This window comes from Bos taurus, chromosome 12 (genome assembly GCF_002263795.3).
Source record: "Bos taurus isolate L1 Dominette 01449 registration number 42190680 breed Hereford chromosome 12, ARS-UCD2.0, whole genome shotgun sequence".
Taxonomy (NCBI): Eukaryota; Metazoa; Chordata; class Mammalia; order Artiodactyla; family Bovidae; genus Bos; species Bos taurus.
Window position 1 is genome coordinate 86,359,829 of NC_037339.1, and position 22,169 is coordinate 86,381,997.

Here is a 22,169-nt window from a genome sequence, read left to right on the forward strand (position 1 = left end):
CAAATTCTCTGTACTTTTCCCATGACTCTTCCTCCCTCTTCTCGGTAACGACCCCAAGCACGTTGCCAGAACGCCCTGGGAGTCTGAGTTGGACGCTTAGGGGCGAGGTTGGGTGGTGGTGCAGCGTCCAACAGGCTTGGGTGAAGCCATGTGGTGTCCGTTTCACTGCAGGAGTTCGGGAACCTTCTAGTCCATTCTGACACCCCGAGGCCATGCTCTGACCCCCACAAGAGGGAAGACGTAAGCCCTCCCCCTGGAGTGGCCCCGGGACCCTGTGTCCTCAGAGCCCGTTCCAGGCCGTGGAGCGTGGGGTCCTGTAGAAACACTGAGCAGGAGATGGACGGGGGGTTTCACTTTCCATATCGACCTTCGGGGACTGTCCAGTCTGAAAGTGCTGGCCCCGGGGACACGTGGTGTGTTTCGATTTTGACTTGGATGATGGGTTGTCCGTCTCTCCTTGGTAATAAGCATTACTGGGCTATCATGGAGATGGCGCAGTTGGTAAGGAATATAACCTTTGGTGACGATGATCTCAAAGAACAGGATTTCCGTTCTGGAAAAGTAGACTCCCAGGGTGTGGGGGAGGTGGTGAACCCTTGACTCCAGAAGGGGCTTCTGGGTTCTCTAGCCACGGTCAGCTGCGGCTCCTCCCCAAAGCACTTGGGGGCCTCTGGGCGCTGTGGTGTGACCCCTGGGAGGGCAGGGACCCTGCTGTCCGGCTCCTGGTCTCCAGCTGGACAGGCAGGTGAGAGCACCTCTCAGGCCATCCCCACCGCTCGGTGCGGCCGGAGATTCCTGGGCAGCCTCACGCCGTGCCCGGCTGACACCCACCCGCTGCTTCAGGGGCCGTGTCACCTGCAGGGGAGGCTGGTCGTTACCCAGATGCTGTGACTCACGGAGCCACGTGAACGTCAAAACGAGTTTTCAATCTCTCTTTCAGGTTTGAGTTGCTGGAAATCTTGAGTTTCGACTCAGTAAGAAGGCGGATGAGTGTAATCGTCAAGTCTGCTACAGGTGGAAATTCCTTTCCTTTGATTTGTCAAATGGTCCCTGTGGTTGTGCTTTATTCTGATGCCTCAAGTTTGTGAGGCTCTAAGGCTTTAACCATTTGTTCTCCCTTTAAACACAGACACATCTGCACTAGCTGTTCACCTCCAGCCCTGTTTGGGCCCCAGCATCTTAGGCTGGCTTAGTCTGGCGACCCATCCCGAGGTCAACTCCTCACCCACCCCTCAGTTTACACACAAGGCAGCCTGCGTCCTGGGTCCCCCACCCCATCCGTGCCGCAGACCCTCCCCTGGTCAGGACCGCCCACCTCAGACCCTCCCCTGGTCTGGACCGCCCACCTCAGACCCTCCCCTGGTCTGGACCGCCCATCTCAGACCCTCCCCTGGTCTGGACTCTCCCCCCTCAGACCCTCCACTGGTCTGGACTCTCCCCCCTCAGACCCTCCCCTGGTCTGGACTCTTCCCCCCTTAGACCCTCCACTGGTCTGGACTCTCCCACCTCAGACCCTCCCCTGGTCTGGACTCTCCCCGCTCAGACCCTCCCCTGGTCTGGACCCCCCACCTCAGACCCTCCTCTGGTCTGGACTCTTCCCCCCTTAGACCCTCCCCTGGTCTGGACTCTCCCCGCTCAGACCCTCCCCTGGTCTGGACCCCCCACCTCAGACCCTCCCCTGGTCTGGACTCTCCCCCCTCAGATCCCCCCCTGGTCTGGACTCTCCCCCCTCAGATCCCCCCCTGGTCTGGACTCTTCCCCCCTCAGACCCTCCCCTGGTCTGGACTCTCCCCCCTCAGACCCTCCACTGGTCTGGACTCTTCCCCCCTTAGACCCTCCCCTGGTCTGGACTCTCCCCCCTCAGACCCTCCCCTGGTCTGGACTCTTCCCCCCTTAGACCCTCCCCTGGTCTGGACTCTCCCCCCTCAGACCCTCCCCTGGTCTGGACCCCCCACCTCAGACCCTCTCCCAGGACACCTCCCTGACCACCTGTCGGAGGCCTCCGTGGTCTCCTCAGCCTGATGGACTGTCAGCTCTCCCGTCCTTTCTGGGCTGCAGGCGTCCTGAACAGGGCGCCACACTGGGCAGCAGTGTGCCCGCCCCCGCAGTGCCGGGCGCGCGGTAGACATCGCTGGACTCGGCGTCTAACTCCATTTCCCGTGGCATCTTACCAAGAGATGTGGGACCCTACTTGCTTTTGTCTCTTGAAACTAGACCATGCCAGGCTATGTTTCTCTCTTTGGAAACCTGCCCGGCGAGCAGGCAAACGGAGACACTGCCCTGAAACTATAAACAGAGCCAGCCTGAAGGCGGCCGAGGGCGCGTGGGAGGGTTCCACGTCACCAGGGTCCTCACACGGTGTTGACCAGAAGTGCCTGCTCTGTCTCCTGAGCTGGTGGGGACGTCGAGGCGGCTGCCGAAGCCCATCTTTCAGCCGCACCCCAGGAACCAGGCTCCATGCCCTGGGGAACACGGGCAAGTTGGGGCCGGTTCTCTGACCCGCATGGCTCCCTCGCCTCCAACCGGTTGTCAGACGTGACAGCTCCACCCACGAGACTCACACCGGTGAGCACCGTGAAAGCTCAAGTACTTTATGTCGATGGTCCTGTAACACGTGGCCACGGGGCCGGCGGGACATAGGAAGCGCACTGCCCATCGTGTTTGGAGATGAGTCCCGGTCGCCTGTGCTGCCTCTGCTGCCTCTGGGCAGCGCTCGGCTTATCCAGGGTGAAGGTGTTTGGCTGCTGAGGTTCACACCATCAGGCTCCTTGTCCTGCGACTGCCCGCATACAGATGTGTAGTCTAGGAGGTGAACCGTCTCGGGGGCAGTCTGCGAGCCGGTTGTCACGCCCACCGTGGCGGGAAGCGATGCCCCCGCTGCTCACACCCCATCCTCCGCCCCGTCCGCACGCTCTCCTGGGCTGCCTGGAGCACCGTGCTCGCCCCTGGGGCTGGATGACAGCATCTGCATAAACTGCTCCACTTTGGCCATGAACAGCGTGGCCGAGCCTGGAGCAGGCGCTGGGCTGTGGAAACCGAGAGCTGTTGAAAGTCCTTTCCTCGAGGAGGTTTCCTGGGGCACCTCTCGGGGCTTCATGGGAGAGGCCGGGCCGTTGGAACCCGCGGTGGCAGCAGTTAATCCACAGAGACACTGACTGTTTAATCAAAGAAAGTGTGAAAGTGAAAGTGTTAGTCACTCAGTTGTGTTTGACTCTTTGTGACCCCCCAGTGGACTGCAGCCCACCAAGCTCCTCTGTCCATGGAATTCTCCAGGCAAGAGTACCGGAGTGGGTTGCCATTCCCTTCTCCATTAATTAAGGAAGTTGTTCTCTAAGCAGTGATTCCTCCCCGGCGTTGACACCAGCCGCAGAGTGACAGCCTCCTGGGCAGGACGGAGACGAGAGCCCCTGCGGCCCGGAGCTCAGCGGCCCGCCCTGGAAGCCGCTGCAGCCACGGGCGCTGCCCGACCCCAGGTGCCCACCTAGTCAGTCACAGCCGTGTGCGGGCACTGCTCTGGAGGCGTCACTTCTCAGTCCTTTACAAGACCGGAGCAGCAGGAGCTGAAGCCGCTGCCCAGTGCTGTCTTCTCTGGCCCTTACGTGTCGCCTTGCACTCTGGACGTTCTCTGTCTGCTTGACCACAGCTTTAGGCTAAACGCATCTCACACTCCAGCGGGTACAGAGGGAAGACAGATCAGGACGGTGGGAAATCTCAGTCATTCACAAGCCATTACCATGAGCCCTCTGGGATGTTTTAGGACAAAGAATTACTGTTCAAGACTGCATCACTATGCAGAGTTGGCTGCACCACAGAACTTGTTCTGTGTCATGTGACATGTGAGCATTGCATGGAAACCACAGCTGGTGCCCGCGTGGATTCCGTGCCAGGCTGCCGGGCGCACGACCAGGAGTCCTGGGTCAAGGGCCAAGAGTGTGCAGGCTTCTCCTCAGCGTTCAAGATTTCTGTCTGAAGACAAATTCGGAAGAGACCCAGGTTCCAGAGACAAGCCCCTCGGTGTTTACACAAGCAGAGCTGTGTGCTTTGCAGGCCAAGAGATTCCTTGTAAAAGAGGAGCCCGGTGCCAGCAACCTGTGGGTCGGCGTGGATGCCGTGTGCCCTTCATCCCAACCTGACTAAGGGAGAGCCTTCCATCTCGAGGGGGGAGGAGCCTGCCCCCCAGCACTGACATGTGAAGTGACTGGGGCAGCAGGTGGGGGGTGGGGTAGTACCATAGATGCTTCTTGTAACTCTTGTGCACGCAGAGGATGGTCCGATGGTCACGTCCGGTGCCCCAGCAGCTCACTGCCCATTTGGGGTTGGCCACACCCTTGCGTCTTTACGCCCAACCCCCAGCCCGGTCCTGCGGTGGTTCATCCCTCACTCGCATCCTTGCCAGGGAGCTGGTGGAAGTGACGGGAGGAAGCTGCCCGGAGCCAGTGTCCTTGTTCCCGACTTCCCTGAGACGCTGGGGTTGTTGGAATAAGAGGAGGCTTTGTGGGGGCGGGAGTCCGTGGCTTTGACTTTCTCCCGAGTTCACAGGTCAACTGGTCCGTCCACATTTCTGCAACAGCCTCGGCACTACTGCCCCTGGTTTTGTTTTTAATGAAAGCATCGTTTGAAAGGTATCTTCCCCATAGCGTGAGTCGATGAAAGTCTTCTCACCTCGTTTTCTAGGAGAAATTTACCTGTTTTGCAAAGGAGCAGATTCTTCCATATTTCCCCGAGTGACAGAAGGCAAAGTGGACCAGATCCAATCCAGAGTGGAGCGCAACGCAGTGGTGAGACGCAGGGGAGTTGGGGGGGTTCTTGTGCCTCTTCTCCCGTGGCGGGGGGTGGGGGTGGGTGGGCGGCAAGAGGGAGCCGCGTGCCCTCCAGCGGGGCACCGCCCCCCGCAGCCTTCTGTTGGCGTTTGGTGGCTGGAGGGGCGTGCGTTGCGTCCAGAATGACAAGCACAGTGTGATGCTGTTGGAGAGGGAGCTCCGTCCCGAGGATTTCTAGGGACTGGCACTTTCTGTTGCGACTTGACCTGTTCGTTTTCTCCCACATTTCACCTGAAGCGAGTACTCAGTCTGTTCTTAGGCCCTCAGAGGTTTGTCTCAGGACCACTGGTTGAACAAGTGTTCTCTCCCTGTGGGACGGCCTTGGCATCCCTGTAAAAAGTCGTGCGGCCACACACGCAGGCGTTCCCTTTTGGGCTCCCAGGTCTGTCGTGTTGGCCTCTGTCTGTCTTTACGCTGAGACCACACTGTTTTGGTTACTTATCTCTTTCCCGTGACTTTGGAGATCAGGACACGTGAGTGCATCTTTCAGCCTTGTTCTTCTTTTACAAGATTGTTGGTTATTCTGAGTCCCTTGAGATTCCACGTGAATTTTAGGGTGGGTTTTCCCATTCCCTCAGAATGCCATTGGGATTCTGATCAGGGTTGCACAGAATCTGCAGTTCATGCTGGATAGTATTGTCATCATGAGAATATCGTCTTGGAATTCATAAACACAGGACACCTTCCGCCTGCTTAGGTCTCCCGTGACGTCTTTCAGCAGCGTATTGTAGTTTTCGGTCTACGAATCCTTCACCCACCTCCATGGTTTAGCTCATTCTTAGGTATTTTTTTCTTTTTGATGCTATTGTAAATGGATTGTTTTCTCAGTTTCCTTTCTAGATTGTTTTCTTTTGGATAGTTGGTGTACAGAACATGCAGCTGTTTTTGTTGCTGACTTTGTATTCTGCACCTTTACCGAACTCGTCTATCACTAGTTCCAGCGTGTTTGTGTGTGAAATCCTTTGAGTTTTCTACGTATAAAATCCTATCACCATTTCCTCCTTTCCAACTTGGATGCCTTTTTTCCTTGCCTGTTTGCTCTGGTTGAGGCTGCCAGTGCCTCGTTGAGTAGGAATGGGAGCCAGTCATCCTTACCTTGTCCCTGACCTCAGGGGGAATAACTGTCACCTCTCCTGACTGTGACGCTGGCTGAGCTTCCGTGTGTGACTTTAATCAGGTTGAGGAAGTTCCTTCCTGCCTAGTTTACTGAGTGGTTTAATCAGGAGAAGGGGACGACAGAGGACGAGATGGTTGGCTGACATTACCAGTCATCAGTGGACATGAGTTTGAGCAAACTCTGGAGATAGTGAAGGACAGGGAAGCCTGGTGTGCTGCAGTCCATGGGGTCACAGAGAGCTGGACATGACTGAGCGACTGAAAAATAACAAAAATCATGCAAAGGGGTTGGGGTTTGTCAGATGCTGGAGTTTGTTTTTGTTTTTTTGCATCTGTTGAGTTCATCATACGAGACTTTCCTCCTTTACTCTATTTGTGTCTATATGACATTGATTCTCGTGTGTTGAGTCAGCCTTGCATTCCTGGGATAAACCCCGCTTGGCCGTGTAGATCATCATTTGGATACACTGTTGGATTCAGTTTACCGAGATTCTGTTGAAGGCCTTTGCACCTTTGTTTATAGGAGATAGTGACTATCTTTCCTTGTAATGTGGTTGTCTGGCTTGTGGATCAGTGTTGTTTTATATACAGTGTCAGGTTTTTAGTAGTATCAGTACTTAGCAGGAGGAGGAGAGAAGAGCATTTCTGCTCCGTGTTTCCATGTGGGGAAGCCCCATGTCTGCTTTGACAAACAAGGTTCCGTTTATTCCTAACGCTTCTGCTGACCGTCCACTCCATCCGCATTCTGGGACAGCTCGGATTACTTCCTCTTACCTTTATTACTGAAGTCTTACCTTCGATGGCCTGGTTTGTGTTGTGTATTCCCATGCTCACTAGTCTGACTGAACACTTCACAGTCGCTCGGTCGGTCGTGCCTGCGTGTGTTCAATGCGCACACGAGTGGCTCAGCCGCAGATGACCGGCGCTGTGGGTGGGGGTCTCTGGTTCTCCGCTTTGTCGCTGGAGAGCGGATGTTGGGAAAGCTTCCGGGAGTGACCCTCGGGCCCACAGTCAGCGCTGCTGTGTGAGCTCCAGGAGTGACCCTCGGGCCCGCGGTCAACACTGCTGTGTGAGCTTCCGGGAGTGACCCTCGGGCCCGCGGTCAGCGCTGCTGTGTGAGCTTCCGGGAGTGACCCTCGGGCCCATGGTCAGCGCTGCTGTGTGAGCTCCAGGAGTGACCCTCGGGCCCGCGGTCAACACTGCTGTGTGAGCTTCCGGGAGTGACCCTCGGGCCCACGGTCAGCGCTGCTGTGTGAGCTTCCGGGAGTGACCCTCGGGCCCATGGTCAGCGCTGCTGTGTGAGCTTCCGGGAGTGACCCTCGGGCCCATGGTCAGTGCTGTTGTGTGAGCTCCAGGAGTGACCCTCGGGCTCGTGGTCAGCGCTGCTGTGTGAGCTCCAGGAGTGACCCTCGGGCTCACGGTCAGCGCTGCTGTGTGAGCTCCAGGAGTGAACCTCGGGCCCACAGTCAGCACTGCTGTGTGTCTGGCAGGAGGGGCTCCGGACCCTGTGTGTGGCCTATAAGACACTCATCCCGGAAGAGTACGAAGGCATCCGCGAGCTGCTGCAGGACGCCAAGGTGGCGCTTCAGGACCGAGACAAGAAATTAGCAGAAGCCTACGAGCAAATAGAGACAGATCTGGTCCTGCTCGGCGCCACAGCTGTGGAGGATCGGTAAAGACGCACCATGCTTGTTCTCAGAAACCGGGATAGTGTGAAGGGGGAGCGGGGGCTGCCCAGGGTCGGGGGTGGGGGCATCGTCTGCCTGGGCAGGCTCTCCAGTTGCCCTGGGTGACAGTGCGCTGGGCTTACGGGTCAGGCCTGGGTGATCCCTGACTCTCCACCAGTAAGAGGCCTGTGAGTCGCATTTTGCCAGGAGAGACCAGGAGCGCCAGCACTTCACTCCTGGTTACGGACAGTCAGGGTACAGGGCTGCTTTTCCGTTCTTCTTTAGAATGGAATCAGTAACTGATTCTCTTCCTAAATGAGTCCCTAGCTCTTTCCAAATACAAGTGTAAACATTTTAGACCTTAACAGTTTTGTCATGACTCACTGAAGAAATTCAAAATAATGAAGTAGAAGATTGCAAAAACTCACCATAATAGCTGCTCAGATTACCAGCTACAGATTTTCAAGATTCTGCACAGGAAGGACTGACCTGTCCCGACTCTGCACAAGGGACAGGAAAGAGCCCTCTGTCCACTGTGTTGTCTGAAGAACACAGTGAAAGGAACAGATTATAGTTTATTTTGAAGAAAAGAGAAAAAAAATACCACAACTTAAAAGCATGGGACAGGAACTTGAGATTACTGAGCTTCTGTTTCCCAGCGCGTTTGAAAGTGTTTGTTTATTTAATGCTCACTTATCTTTGTTGCGCTGGGGCCTGGTGGCTGCACGCGAGGGCCTTCTCTGGTTGCAGCGAGTGGCGGCTGCTCTCGTCGCCATGCGTGGTTTTACTCCAGTGGCTTCTCTCGTTGCCGAGCACAGACTCTGGTGCAGGGCCTTCAGCGGTCGCGGCTCCCGGGCTCTAGAGCACGGCCTTAGCCATGGCGCACGGCTTTAGTTGCTCCACGGCATGTGGAATCTTCCCAGACTAGGGATTGAACTGGTGTCCCCTGCGTTGCAAGGGGAGTCTTAACCACTGGACCACCAGGGAAGCCCCTCAGTTTAAAGGTCTTGGAGGTCTACATTGGTCCAGGATTTAGATCCTGGTCTCAAAACCTCCGTTTTTCCTGGGGGTCGGCATTCCCCGGGTCCTCGGTCTCAGCAGACAGTTGGCCGACAGCCTGGTTTTGTTCTTATTTTAAGTCCTGACGCCTCTGCTCCTGGAAGCACGTCTTGGCACAGAGCAGCTGCGGTCACGGACAGCTTGGTGACTGGTCGTGTGTGAGGATGAGGAGGGTGTTCAGAAGGGGCCTGCTTGTCTGGGGAGGGAGGACTGGTCTTTGGAGGAAGTAGGGGGGAGGGGGAGGCTCTCATGGGCGGAGGGGGAGGCTCTCATGGGCAGAGGGACCCTCGCCAGCCGAGGGCCTCACAGGTGCTGTGGGAGCTGTTGGCCTCGGTGGGGAGCTGGGACCTCAGGACATTGAGAGTGGACCCCCGGGACGCGTGAGCGGGTGGCTTTGAAGTGGTTCTGTTTAACCTTTGCAGATCCCTTTGAACCTCATTTACTTTTTCCTAAAACAATGATGAAATCACAGATTTTTTTGTGTGTCTAGAATAGTAGGAAGTTTCCGCCAGGTTCTACCCAGATCATCGCAGTTAGAATCCTTTCCTTTCCTTCCTCTCCGCGCTGGACAGACAGGACACACCCCTGATACACGCATGTCAGCAGCCAGGCCTCTAAGACCTAGAAGACAGGGCAGCCCTCCCCTCCCCACCCCCCAGCCCCCGCCATGAGGCAGGCGTGGCTGTGATGCCAGACTGCCATGGGTGGCAGGACAGCCTCACCAAGGTCAAGAGGGCTGTTTATCCTCATACACGTCCTGTGAACTCTGCAAGCTTTGCGTTCTCCACGTGTAGAACAGGGTCATCACACGGTCCTCCTCCCTTGAGGTTTTGGCAAAGGCAAGACGTGTCAGGCAAGTGCTTCCTGCAGCATCTGACACTGAGGGAGCCTGTGACGCCAGTCAGCCAGTCCCAGGCCACGGCTGGCATCCTCCTGTTTCACGTTCTTTAGGCGAACCTGGGCTCCAATTGGATAGGAGGCAAAATTAGGACATTTTATGCGCAAAGAAAAGGGGGGTGCATGTCACCTCTTTGCCAGGCCCCGTTTTCCCTGGTCCTGACTTCCCGGTTGGTGTTGGTGAGGGGTCTCCTTATAATTGCCCCAAATCTCTGAGCAGCAAGTCCTGCTAGACAGAAAGCCATGTGCTCAGCAAATGCCATTTAGCTCCTGAATACCCGTCCCCGTGGATTATCTGACGTCCCCGTGGTATCAGGAAGCGTTTTGTTGTAAAAAGCTAAGTGAAAAGTGAAAGTCAAAGTGTTGGTCGCTCAGTCATGTCCAATTCTTTGCAACCCCATGGGCTGTAGCCAGGCTCCTCTGTCCATGGGATTCTCCAGACAAAAATACCCGAGTGGGCAGCCATTTCCTTCTCCAGGGGATCTTCCTGACCCAGGGGTTGAACCTGGGGTGTTGCAGTTGGATTCTTTACCATCTGAGCCACCTGGGAATAGCTCCAGGTCCTTTACAGTAAATCACAGGTCAGCACCAGGGTGCCTTTTAACTTGGGGGTGAAAATCAAGACAGGGTAGCAGACCCCAAGTCCTTGGACTTCTCCAGCTTGGTTTGCTTGGTTTGCTGATGAGGGTGTGTTGTGCCCCCCCGCCCAGGCTGCAGGAGAAGGCGGCCGACACCATCGAGGCGCTGCAGAAGGCGGGCATCAAGGTGTGGGTGCTCACGGGCGACAAGATGGAGACAGCGGCCGCCACCTGCTACGCCTGCAAGCTCTTCCGCAGGAACACGCAGCTGCTCGAGGTCACCACCAAGCGGCTGGAGGAGCAGAGCCTGCACGACGTGCTCTTCGAGCTGAGCAAGACGGTGCTGCGCTCCAGCGCCAGCCTCACCCGGGACAACTTCTCAGGGTAGGCGGGCGTCCAGGGCGTTTGCAGAGGCAGGGTGGCCTCCACGGGCAGGGCAGTGGCCTGCCCTCCCTTGTGCAGACACAGTTCTGTCCTCTGGGCCCTGACAGTGTCCTGCAGTCGAGATCCTGACCAGAGCCTTGTCTTTTTAGCAACTGTGATGTGTCTTTTGCGTAGAGGGTGTGTGTGCGCGTGCGCCCATGCTCACTGGCAGACTGCTGATAGAGGATACAGAGAGGCTTGATTCATTGACTTACACACTCTCGGGTGTGAGGCGATGCCCACCTATTTCTGTGATACCTGGGGGCCGTGCTGTGGATTCCTCGGAGCCTCTGCCAGAGTGGGTGTGGGGGGACAATGACACATGGTCGTTTGTCAAGTGAGAAAAAATAGTCAATACACAAGAGTTGTTTTTTCCAAGAATGTTCAGCAATTTATTCACATTTTATCAACATTGTCCTTGCTGGTCTTAGATGCACGATCTGAGATTAGACTTCATTTGAACTTAAATTTTCATTAACTTAGGAAAAGCAAATGGGGCTCTCTAATCATATACGAATTTAAAATTATTCATTCATAAATAGTACAAAGCTATTTCCCTTTACCTGGTCTGCAGATTTCCTTTTGGGGCTTAGAGATGTTTCTTGTAATTTTGAAACCCAGCAAAGAGAAGTATCATGACCATGTTCTTCCCAAGACAGGCAGAGTAGCAAGGAGTTACCAGCTGTGGCCGTCAGGACTGTGGGGCTGAGTTGTCTGGGGGTCGGGAGAAAAGGCCGACCCCTCCGGATGGCGGGATGGATGCTCTCCTGCTGTTGCACTCGACCTGCCCAGGAATCCACAGTTGTAACTGTTGTTTGCTTTGCCTAGTGAAATGAGAACATTAAGTTCACACATAATGTTAAAATGTAGTCAAAGGTCTTGCAGCCACGAGTCTAGACTGTCTTATTATTGACAAAAGAAGAAAATCCACTTTCTTAATCCTTGTTCCTGAATTTGTAGCATTGATAGGTATCCCCTAGAGTAGCTCAGAGAAGGCAATGGCACCCCACTCCAGTACTCTTGCCTGGAAAATCCCATGGACGGAGTAGCCCGGTGGGCTGCAGTCCATGGGGTCGCTAAGAGTCAGACGTGACTGAGCGACTTCACTTTTACTTTTCACTTCCGTGCATTGGAGAAGGAAATGGCAACCCACTCCAGTGTTCTTGCCTGGAGAACCCAGGGACGGCAGAGCCTGGTGGGCTGCCTTCTCTAGGGTCGCACAGAGTCGGATACACTGAAGCGACTTAGCAGCAGCAGCAGCAGAGTAGCTAGTCTCCTTGAATCTCTCTGACTTGGTTACTGAGAAATGTCTCTGGCTTCTGTGATCTGACAGACTCTCAGCCGACATGCAGGACTACGGTTTAATCATCGACGGAGCCGCGCTGTCCTTGATCATGAAGCCTCGGGAGGACGGGAGCTCCAGTAACTACCGCGAGTTGTTCCTGGACATCTGCCGGAACTGCAGCGCTGTGCTTTGCTGCCGCATGGCCCCGCTGCAGAAGGCCCAGGTGTGCTGGGGGCGGGGCCGCAGGAGGCCCTTGCGTGCTGGGGGCGGGGCCGCAGGAGGCCCAGGCGTGCTGGGGGCGGGGCCGCAGGAGGCCCAGGCGTGCTGGGGGCGGGGCCGCAGGAGGCCCAGGCGTGCTGGGGGCGGGGCCGCAGGAGGCCCAGGCGTGCCTGGGAGCTGCATCGACCTTATGTAGTGACGTCCGGAAGGGAACAGAGTGCTGTTTTGTCTTCTCATGTTACCTTTGGGGTTAAGTGACTTGTCAAACTTTTATACCAATTAATGTTTCAGTCTTGAATAAAGAAGACAAGCCATAGTTTTTCCCTCATCCTCCTGTCTTGCATCATGGAACATTATACTTATGCACATAAATAGGAAAAAAAAAAGACTGTAAAGAAACAGACTAAAAATTTGGAAATTATTCATTGCATTGAGCTATCAGATTTGGTTTTGCACACATGACAAATTTGAAAATTGAAAGAACAGCTTATTTTAAAAAATAGATACTTGGTACAAGGCAGCTTGGCAGAGCGCCACCTTCTAACGGAGTGCATCCTTCACACACTGCCCCACCCGAATTTAAATCTGAATCCCCGAAATTTGCGTGAGTGGGGCATCCCCTGAAAATGGCTCCGTGGGTTTCTTGTCTCTGTCCTCAGCCTCCCGCTCAGCCTGCTCCTCTCATCCCCCTGCGTTCATTTCTTAGCTGCTTATGCTTAAGTATGTTTTGCTTTTGACATGAAAAAGACTTTATCCTGTATGGATAAAATGTACTGAATATAATAAATAATTCAGTTTAAGCACTTAATTGTTTCATCGTCCTTGACTAACTTTGACGTCTTTGTCATTTCTTCCTGGTTAGTGGATGACCTTTGCAAAAATAAAACAGATGAGAAAGTCTGCATTCACTTCTTTTCCAGATTGTTAAGTTAATCAAGCTTTCAAAGGAGCACCCGATCACCTTGGCGATTGGTGACGGAGCGAATGATGTCAGCATGATCCTGGAGGCCCACGTGGGCATCGGTAAGCCCCTGGGCTCTGCCCCCTGCTTCTCGCAGTGACCGGGGTTTGTCCCTCAGTTGGACCAGGGGGGACACAGACCAGGCAGGACTGTAGGATTCAGACACGCGTTTAGGGCGCGCCTGTGATACAGAGCGTTCGGGGCTGGAAGCCCACAGCAGCAGCTCAGCCTAACCCTGCTTTGCCCGTCCCCGCGCCCCCCTGCGAGGGGCAGAGGAGGGCTGATGTGGCGCATGTGCTCCCTTCCTGCAGGCGTCATTGGGAAGGAAGGTCGTCAGGCTGCAAGGAACAGCGACTACGCGATACCCAAGTTTAAGCATTTAAAGAAGATGCTGCTGGTTCATGGGCATTTTTACTATATTCGAATATCCGAGCTTGTGCAATACTTCTTTTATAAGGTAGGAAAGTAGGCTGTCCTACCTGTCTGCTCCTCTCACCATCTCGGGGCAGGTAATGGGTTGGGTGGAAGGCTGGCTGGCCGTGATGCCCCAAGGCTACAGGGGTGACTTGTCCCCGAGTAGAAGGAAGGGCTCCATGGGAGGATTCCCGGGAGGAGGCACCTAGCCCTCTTCTCTCAGAACTGAACGTAGCACCACCGAGAGCCACACTGTCACAGGTCGAGGAGGGGCCTTGAACGAGTTCCTCCTTCATCGTGCAGTTTGATTCCTTGCTGTCCACTGACACCCAGGGTGCCTCCTCATTTCTCTGTTAGGAGTTCCCCTTTGCTCTGACCTTGGGGAGACTGGCCTGGTCCCGGCTGCACCATGGGGGCCCCTGAAGTGAGAGGGGAGTTTTAGAGTCGTTGCCCTTCTTGGAGGATAAGGGGCGCTTTGCCCGGGGTGGAGTGTGTCATGGGACAGCCTCTCAAGGACCTGGTGACGCCCTGACACTGCACCCTTGAACTAACAGGCATGTGGCTTGTCTTTCAGAACGTCTGCTTCATTTTCCCTCAGTTTTTATACCAGTTCTTCTGTGGGTTTTCACAGCAGGTGAGTCGTCAGGCCTGAGGTTGAGCTCCCCTGAGCCTCACCCACTGTCCCCGAGTGTGGCTGTGGTGGGTGGAGGGTGGACGGCGGGTGTGCAGGCCAGGTGACCCCCATCCCACCACTGACCTGTTTTCACCCGAAGCAGCCAGACCAGAGAAAACTGAGGCTTGAAGATGGAGATCAAACTGCAGGCTTGATGCAGCTTTTTGTTGCCACAAGTTTGTAGTGGGGTCAGCCACTGGGACTGGGTGGGGTCAGCCGTTCATCCTGACCAGTCGACCTCACGATGCTTTGAACAACGTCCTGGCCCCTCGGTCTCTGTAGAAGAGTGGCACTGTGTGCATTTGAGAATTCTCCAGTTTGTCGGCCTCTCCAGAGGAAAAATACATGTGCATATTTAAACAAATTCCCCGAAAACCTCATCAAGGTGCCAGGCTCTGGTCTCACACGCTTCTCGGCCCCGCAGACGCTGTACGACACTGCCTACCTGACGCTCTACAACATCAGCTTCACCTCCCTCCCCATCCTGCTCTACAGCCTGATGGAGCAGCACGTCGCCATGGACACGCTCAAGAGGGACCCTGCCCTCTACAGGTACCGCGAGCTCCGCGCCGCAGACGCCAGAAGGACGGGGCAGCCTGCAGATCACCCCGGGCTGAAGTCCTTAAAGACCAGAAACAAAAAAACAAAACCCCAGACCATCCAGTTAGCTGACACACGTGCCTCCCCAGAAGGTTCTTCACTTCACACGGGAAGCAGTGTGGCTTAAGTGAATGTTCTCCAAAGTCAAACAGAGAGGATTCACGCTGCATTTGAAATGTACACATTCAGCCAGTTTGTGTTTCCCTGTGATCCTTGTGAAAGAGCTTGGGATGACGGTGTCTACCCCCGTGACCCCGGTGGATCCTGGCAGAGTCACGTGGGTTCCACCCAGGGAGAAAGAAAGTTAACAGAGCTGATCCAGGGTGCTCTTTTCTGCTGAGAAGTATCTCTTATAACAAGGAAAAGACGCTTCTGCTGTTTTAGAACTGCACCCCAGCGTCTCCGGCCGCGCCAGTGTGCTGCCGTTGTGCTTTTTACATTAGACGTGTTATTTCCAGAACACGTTAGGTGCACGTGTGGTTGTAAGGGCTTCCCAGGGGGTGCGGTTGGTAAAGAATCTGCCTGCAGAGCAGGAGACCAGGGTTCCATCCCCAAGCTGGAAGATCCCCTGGAGGAGGGCATGGCAACCCACCCAGTGTTCTGGCCTGGAGAATCCCACGGACAGAGGCACCTGATGGGCTGCAGTCAGGGCGTCGCACAGAGTTGGACGTGACTGAGCGACTGAACACGTGGCTGTAAGGAAGAGTAGAGAGGCTCCCTGGGGGTTTTGTCTGGAGCCCCCGTGGGGCACAGGACAGGGTTGCACTTGGGTCCCGACACCCCACCCGCCCCTCGCGCGCGCTGCCCCGGTGTCGCCGGTCCTGTTCCTGTGCACGTGTGTGGCCCTCCACCCACACCCCTTGCCAGCCCCGTGGCCTTCGCCAGAGAGGTCGGCCATTACATGAGATCTGGGAGTGTTGCTGTCCTAGGTCATCCCTGCAGGCGACAGAAGAGCAAGCCTGGATCGTCCCGTGCATCTGGCCATACGGGAGGAAGTCTAGGGAATAGGGGAACACAGCCCGTTTCAGACGCACTCCCTGGGGAGTCCTGCAGCTCCTCCTCCCGAGCCGAGCTGACAGGTGCAGGGAGTCACTGGTGGGTGCCAGGGTGCCTCACGCCCTGTGTCCTTACTTCCGGAAGCAGGAGTGTGGCCCCCACCCTCTTTCTGCCCGTGGCGGCCTCCCAGTCCACTTTGAGGAATAAAACGTTCAGATAGGAATTGTCCAGGAAGGTCCCTGAGTAGCACAGCTTCAAGCAGGAATTGTCCAGGAAGGCCCCTGGGTAGCACAGCGCTGTGTCTAAAAAGCAGTTTGCCTCTGCTGCCAGGGCCCTCAAGCGAGTGTCTGCTGGCTGCTCCCCCGTGTCAGCTGGGACGTTCCCGTCAGCCCTCACGGTCGTTCCACGCTCAGTGCTCCAACACAGTGGTTTCAGCCAGGAGAGCTGCGTGTTGCGAGCTGCCCCAGGCTCTCCCGGGGCCAGGTGTGGTCTTGAGAGCAGTGGCAGGCGGTGTGTCCAGCAGCCGCAGAGTGTGACGTGTGGCCTGGGGGTGTGCAGACCTCAGGCCCACCTGCACCCCTTGGGCTCCGTGGGCTCACAGCGTGTGCCGATCAGCGGGTGGGTGGGGACGAGTCTGCCGAGAGCGGGACAGATGGGCGGGGATAGGGGGTCCCCTGGGCTCGCGGCGGTGCTGGTCAGCGGGCGGGTGGAATTGTGGTCTGCCGAGAGCAGGACAGACGAGTGGGGACCGGGAGGCCTGTGTGCGGGGCCAGGCTGCCGAGGCCCCCCGCCGGAGCTTGGCCGAGTAGGTGTTGGGCCTCATTCTCCTGCCGCCCCCCGGCCCCTGGCTCTGCCGTCCCGAGGCCCTCAGTGGGTCAGGGGCCCCGGGACGCGGCGAGGCGCCGGGTGGGCGCATCCGTGTGGGCGCCTCACACGTCCCCACCTCTTGCTCCCTCAGGGACATCGCCAAGAACGCGCTCCTCCGCTGGCGCGCGTTCATCTACTGGACGCTCTTGGGCTTGTTCAACGCGCTGGTGTTCTTCTTCGGTGCTTACTTCATGTTTGAAAACACGACTGTGACCAGCAACGGGCAGGTGTGTGTGGGGCTGGGCCGCGGCGACGGGGCTGCAGGGTCTGGGGGTGAAGCGCGGGATGGCCCATGGGTCGGCGTCTGGGTGTCCGCTGCAGATGGGGCGGACCCGATGGCGGGGCTCTGCCGACTTCAGGGACACCCTCTCGGGGTGGGCGGGGTCCAGCTTTTATAGCTTGTATTTCACCGTCAGTTATTTATCTCGGGGTCCAACTCAGTCATCAGGACGTGGTTTATTTAATTTGGGGAATAATTTGGTATTTAACCCGCTTTAGCGTTTGCTCACGTCCTTAGCTTACGTTCTGTTTCCTTAGCGATGGGCAGCTTACGGTGTAGTTTCTGATAGACACTCAGCTCTCTGGGTGTTTGCATAATCTCTGGGGGTTGTTTTATTTGTGTCTCGCTTTTTTTTCTGCCGCGGCTTCCTTCCCACTCTCAGATAATGACCAGCAACACACATATGGTAAGACGTCTGTGGGTGTGTCTTCTGTGTTTCTGGAGTGCGTTCCGAATAAAATATTTCTCGAAAATATTTTCCAGCGTGACCCCGTCTGTGTGCTTTGTCAGTAGAGATGCCTTTAGCCCGTCCCCCACGTCTGTGGGAGCAAGGTCGGCCCAGAGACCGTGTGTGTCCACCTGGGTCACGTCTCCCTGGATTTCCGTGCCGGATCGCCCGCCGTGTCAGCAATGTTTTCTGATCTGTGTGCTCTTCCCTTGCCCTAAATAAGTAGGAAGGCACACAGGCGGGTGCGGCTGGGGCGGGATGGGGGTGGGGGGGTGCTCTGAACATGGCCGACCCCTTGCTGCCTGGAGAGTCAGGAGGCTGCGGCCCCGGGCATCCTGCTTCCAGTCCAGTGTCCCGGGGTCAACGAAACAGAAGGGGGCTTTGAGCAGAGGTCCCCTGCTCATCCTGCTGGACGGGGCGCCTCTCTCTGCCGTCTCTTCCTCTGTGTGTTTGGCCTGAAGTTCTGAGTCTTGCTGTGTGTCCTGGGCAACTTGTTTGCCCATCAATTTCTCTGTTCCTTTTTTCTCGTGGCTGAAAAGGGCTGTTGTCTCTCATTGTAACTTAAACCAGCGTTTACTAAATTGAGGGTTTTTCAGAGCTTTACTGCACTTTTCTGAAATCTTCCCATTTTTAGAGCCTTCGTCCTCCTGGTTTAGCTGAGTGGTTCTCGGGTGCCGCCAGCGATGGTGGGGCTGGCTCGTGCTGTCTCTGGTTCTTTGTGTCTTCACGGAGCTCTCCCTGGGGCCGCACTGAGCACGCACCCGTGTGCATCTTGCAGAGCTCAGGCTCCGTGTCCTGAGCACCGAGGTCCCGGTTCCGGGCATCACCCTCGCCCCCTGCAGTCGCTCCTCCCGCTGGACGGTTTCCTGGAGTTAAAGTCGAGCAGGCGGATGCTCAGGCAGACGCAGGGCGATGGCAGGGGTTTAGAGCAAGCCCGGATGCGTGTTTAGTCCATGAGGCTGCCGAGGAGCGCGGCTCTCACGTCAGCAGATGACGTGGTCAGCCCCACCCCGCAAGCCCACAGACGGTGTGTGTGTGGGCAGGACGCACACCCTGGGCATGGACGCAGGTCGCTGGGCAGCCTCGAGCGCAGACCTGGGCGGGGGCCGCGTGTCGTCCGGAGGTACCGGCCTGGATGGTTTTGAGGTCCTTCCTGTGAGCCAGGGCTCCTGCTGGTCCCTGTCTCTCTGCCCCTCGCTCCCGAGGGTGCGCTGAGCCACTCCAGCCTCCAGAGGGTCTTTCCTGAGATTCTCAGGCACCTTTCACCTCAGCCTGCAGCTGGGTGCCTTTGCTCAGCTGATCTTGGACAGAAGTGTTGGTTAGAACCTGGAACGATGACAGGAAGGGAGCCGGAGGTAGAGAGGACCCCAGTCTGTGGGGACCCCGAGCTCTGAGGCCCCAGGGGACAGAACCCGCACCAGTCACGCACCGCCTGTCATGGGAGACGCTCCTGAGACGCCCAGTGATATCAGCAAGCAGCCGGCAGGACAGTCCTGCAAAGCGAAGTGCTGGACGTGGGCCTTTGTCCACCGCTGGGCCTTGGATCCCTCGTGCTCAGGGAACCGTGAGCAACCTAAAGACTCAGAGGCATGAGAGCGAGACCAGTGCTAAGTGGCGCGAGGCCCACGGGGCCCAGGGCGGACCTTTGTCCCCAGGAGTGCAGAGGCCAGGAGAGTGGAGGCCCGGGCTGAGTGCGCACGTTGTCTGTGGTTGGACTCTGGACCCAGAGGCGGCTTCTTGTTCCAGACTGCTGATTCTTAGACGATTCCTGTGCGTCGGCGGGTGGGAGGGTTGGATCGCTCACAGAACTGAGAACATGTTACCAGCTGGTTCTGTATCATTCAAACCAAGCTGCGAACAGAGCTGTGAGTCCAGTGCAGCCCCGGGCGGCCGGTGCTCCGTGACGGCAGCTGCCCTTCCAAGGAGGCCGCGTCTTGCTGGTGGGACGGTGCCACCGCCCTGCCCTAGTGACGGTCAGGAGGCGACCGCTGAGACCCCTTTCGACTCAGGAATGTTCGTGGACCTATCGAAAGGACGATAAAATTGGTGATGACCTTTGAAACAGAGAAATTCAAGTTTGGAGTATTTTCCTCACAGACAAGAGCCATGCTATTTTGCAGATGAGAATAGAAGACAGTGATTTTATTGTAGTTGAGCAGTGGGACACTCCCGGGTGGATGGTTGAAAGTTTAGGATGAGTAGTAATAGCAGCCAGAAGTTCCAAGAGCCGGCCTAGGACCCCTGTCTGGCAGGCTGAGCACAGGGCCGCCCGAGGCTCCACAAGGGTCCGAGTTGGCACGTGGAGCGGGCACGATAGACGGTCCTGCGGTGTGATAGACGTTGCTGCAGCTGCAACCTTCAGGAAACACAGGACGTGTTGTCATGGAATCGTCTTATACATAAAAACTGATCAGTCTGGGCCTTAGAGCGTCTATGAGCAGGAAAATTTCCTGTAGAGTACTCAGTCTCAGGAAAAAGAGCGTGAAGAGGAGGGATTAAACCAGGACCTGGGTGTGGGGCGGCGGGGCCAGAGCTGCACCTCCTCGCCCTCCCACGCGGCCCCGACGGTCCTGGAGCCCCCACAGGGACGGGGGACGCCCCGTGGATGAGAGTGTCACCCCATGTGACCCTCCGCACGGGGACGGGGGACGCCCCGTGGATGAGAGTGTCACCCCATGTGACCGCCCCACGGGGACACAATAATCCTTTAGGAAATCAGACAGGACGTAGGGCTTCACTGGGGACTGGGGAACTGACCTCACTTGGGAAAAGTCCCCTCTGGACGACCCTTTGAGAGAGGGGGTTGGACCCCAGTGAAGCCCCCGCTAAAGAGCGTAGAGATGAGGACAGATGGTTTCAGTGTCTCAGCCCGACCTCTCCCGTAGCTGAGGGAGCTTGGGGGAGCTCCTGGAGCATTACGTGGCCGCGTCCCTGTGAGCCGGGACGGCCACCCCCCACGTTGTCCTTAGGCCCACACGTGCGGTTCTCTGATGTTTTGTGGGATCTCAGGGTTCCCACCCAGCAGGGGTGACAGACACGGGGGCCTGAGGCGTAAGGAGCCTGAGGCCCGGACCCAGGGCTCCTGCCGCGCAGCTGAGGGTCCCGGGGGGTTCAGAGCTGCCGCCTCCTGCCCCGTCACTCTCTGCTTTCGGCTGAAAACGGCAGCTTCCGGGGAGAGGACACGGGCGCCTCGTCCTCCCGCACCTGCTGGGCACGCCCAGCACGGCCCGCCCGACCTCACTTCCTGCCCAGCTGTAAGCCTTGAAGGCAGAGCGCTGCTTTGGGAGGTTCCCGGCCTGGGCACGTCACTGTGGGGGCCGTCCAGACCCCCGCCCCTGCCTGGGGGAGGCCAGTGCCCCCCAGTCCACCAGGTCCCCAGGCATGGCAGGTGTCCCCAGCTCGGGACAGACGCCCCTCTGTTGAGAGCCACCGAGCCCAGTTTTGATCACTATGATGAAGTGAAAAATCTAGCGGTGAGGGTCCTTAGGTCCGTTTCCTACAAAAGTCGTAATGCTTCGGTTTTTCTTCGAGAATATTCTGTCAGCAGATTCTGCCTCACTAACTGCACACCCACACGCTCACCTGAAGTGAGCACCTGTGGGGACGTTTCCTTGGCCGAGAACGGACCGCAGGTCCAGCTTCTCGAGCTTTGTGGCGTGCAGCTGTGTGTCTTCTGAAAGGAGAGCAGGAGCTCTTCTGAGAGGCGCAGCTCACAGATCTGACAAATCAGAAGTGGGCCAGCCAGCTCTCGAGAAGCAGCGTGTCCAAGAGGCTGGTTTGTCCCCAGGATAAAGCCTCTCACCTGCCCGGTGTTTCCTTCTGTGTCTGCGTCTCTGAGCGAGAAGCGTGCTGTCTCCTTCCCGCTGGCCGGGGCCGCGCCTCTCCGGCCACGTGGCCGGGGCCGCGCCTCTCCGGGGCCGCGCAGTGTGTCCGGGGCTCTGGCCACGGACCTGCCCTGGCCTCTGTGCAGCTCCGTCCTGTCTCCCCCTTCCCTTTCTGTGAGTCCCACGGGCCCCCCCTCTCCCCCCCACCAATGATGCCGCCCCAGGAAGATGCCACCCATGGTTTGTTGTCGGAACCCTCAGGGTTTTGAGTTGGAAAGAGGACAGACTCACTCCACTAAGGCTCACTTCGGCCACGCAGAGCGAGTTGGGTGGGGCGATGGGCTGAAGGTCTTGTCTGCTTAAAGCGTGGGCTGGAGGCAGGGTGGGTACTGTGCACACCGAGACTCCAGCTCCCGTGCCATCCGGTCTGGTGCGTGGGGCGCCGATGGGGAGACTCGGGCGGCCTGCAGGAAGAACTGGGCGCCCACAGATGCTGCTGGAGCCGGGGGCCTGGGTGCAGCCCACCCCGCATCACGGTGACATCAGGAGGTCCCCGCGTCTCTGGGGTTGGACGAACAGGCGGTGGGTGGGTGGGATGCTCGGACGGTTGTGTTGAGTGTGGAAGAGGCAGTCTGTATTAATAAGAGGTGACTGGACTTTCTCTCCGCAGGTGTTTGGAAACTGGACGTTCGGGACCCTGGTGTTCACGGTGATGGTGCTCACAGTCACCCTGAAGGTACCTTCCTTGCACACACATGCTTCTGTGCGCTGGCCACCCAGTGGCCCTGGCCCTGACCCTGACCCCAGCCCGCCGGGGTCCTCTCCCACCACTAACATGGCCTCGGCCCTGAGGGGCGAGCTCAGAATTACACAGCAGGGGAGGAGGGAAATGCCACAGCCTTTTCTGTGTGAAAGGACTGGAATTAGACTGCTTTTACACGGCAGGCAGCCCCACCCCCGGTGTAGTCAAAGGGCACTTTAACTGAAACAAGTGTATTGTGAAAAACTAAGCTCGTTTTTAAAGTCAAGTCAGGCTCTTCGT

General features: G+C 56.9%; 1 protein-coding gene across 6 annotated transcripts in view; it reads left to right on the top strand.

Moving 5' to 3' along the window:
* Positions 1 to 22,169, top strand: part of ATP11A (ATPase phospholipid transporting 11A) — a 104,735-nt gene that overhangs the window by 71,978 nt on the left and 10,588 nt on the right. For 5 of the 6 annotated variants that reach the window (XM_025000176.2, XM_002692013.7, XM_025000174.2 and 2 more), the window contains exons 16-26: positions 941 to 1,014; positions 4,675 to 4,778; positions 7,427 to 7,608; positions 10,270 to 10,521; positions 11,894 to 12,068; positions 12,985 to 13,087; positions 13,337 to 13,482; positions 14,014 to 14,073; positions 14,537 to 14,664; positions 16,667 to 16,802; positions 21,798 to 21,863. In XM_025000176.2, coding sequence (XP_024855944.1) covers positions 941 to 1,014; positions 4,675 to 4,778; positions 7,427 to 7,608; positions 10,270 to 10,521; positions 11,894 to 12,068; positions 12,985 to 13,087; positions 13,337 to 13,482; positions 14,014 to 14,073; positions 14,537 to 14,664; positions 16,667 to 16,802; positions 21,798 to 21,863 — 1,426 coding nt within the window. Of the gene's footprint in view, positions 1 to 940; positions 1,015 to 4,674; positions 4,779 to 7,426; positions 7,609 to 10,269; positions 10,522 to 11,893; positions 12,069 to 12,984; positions 13,088 to 13,336; positions 13,483 to 14,013; positions 14,074 to 14,536; positions 14,665 to 16,666; positions 16,803 to 17,237; positions 17,541 to 21,797; positions 21,864 to 22,169 lie in introns of those variants that run through there. The other variant, XM_059892342.1, reaches the window with a different exon arrangement.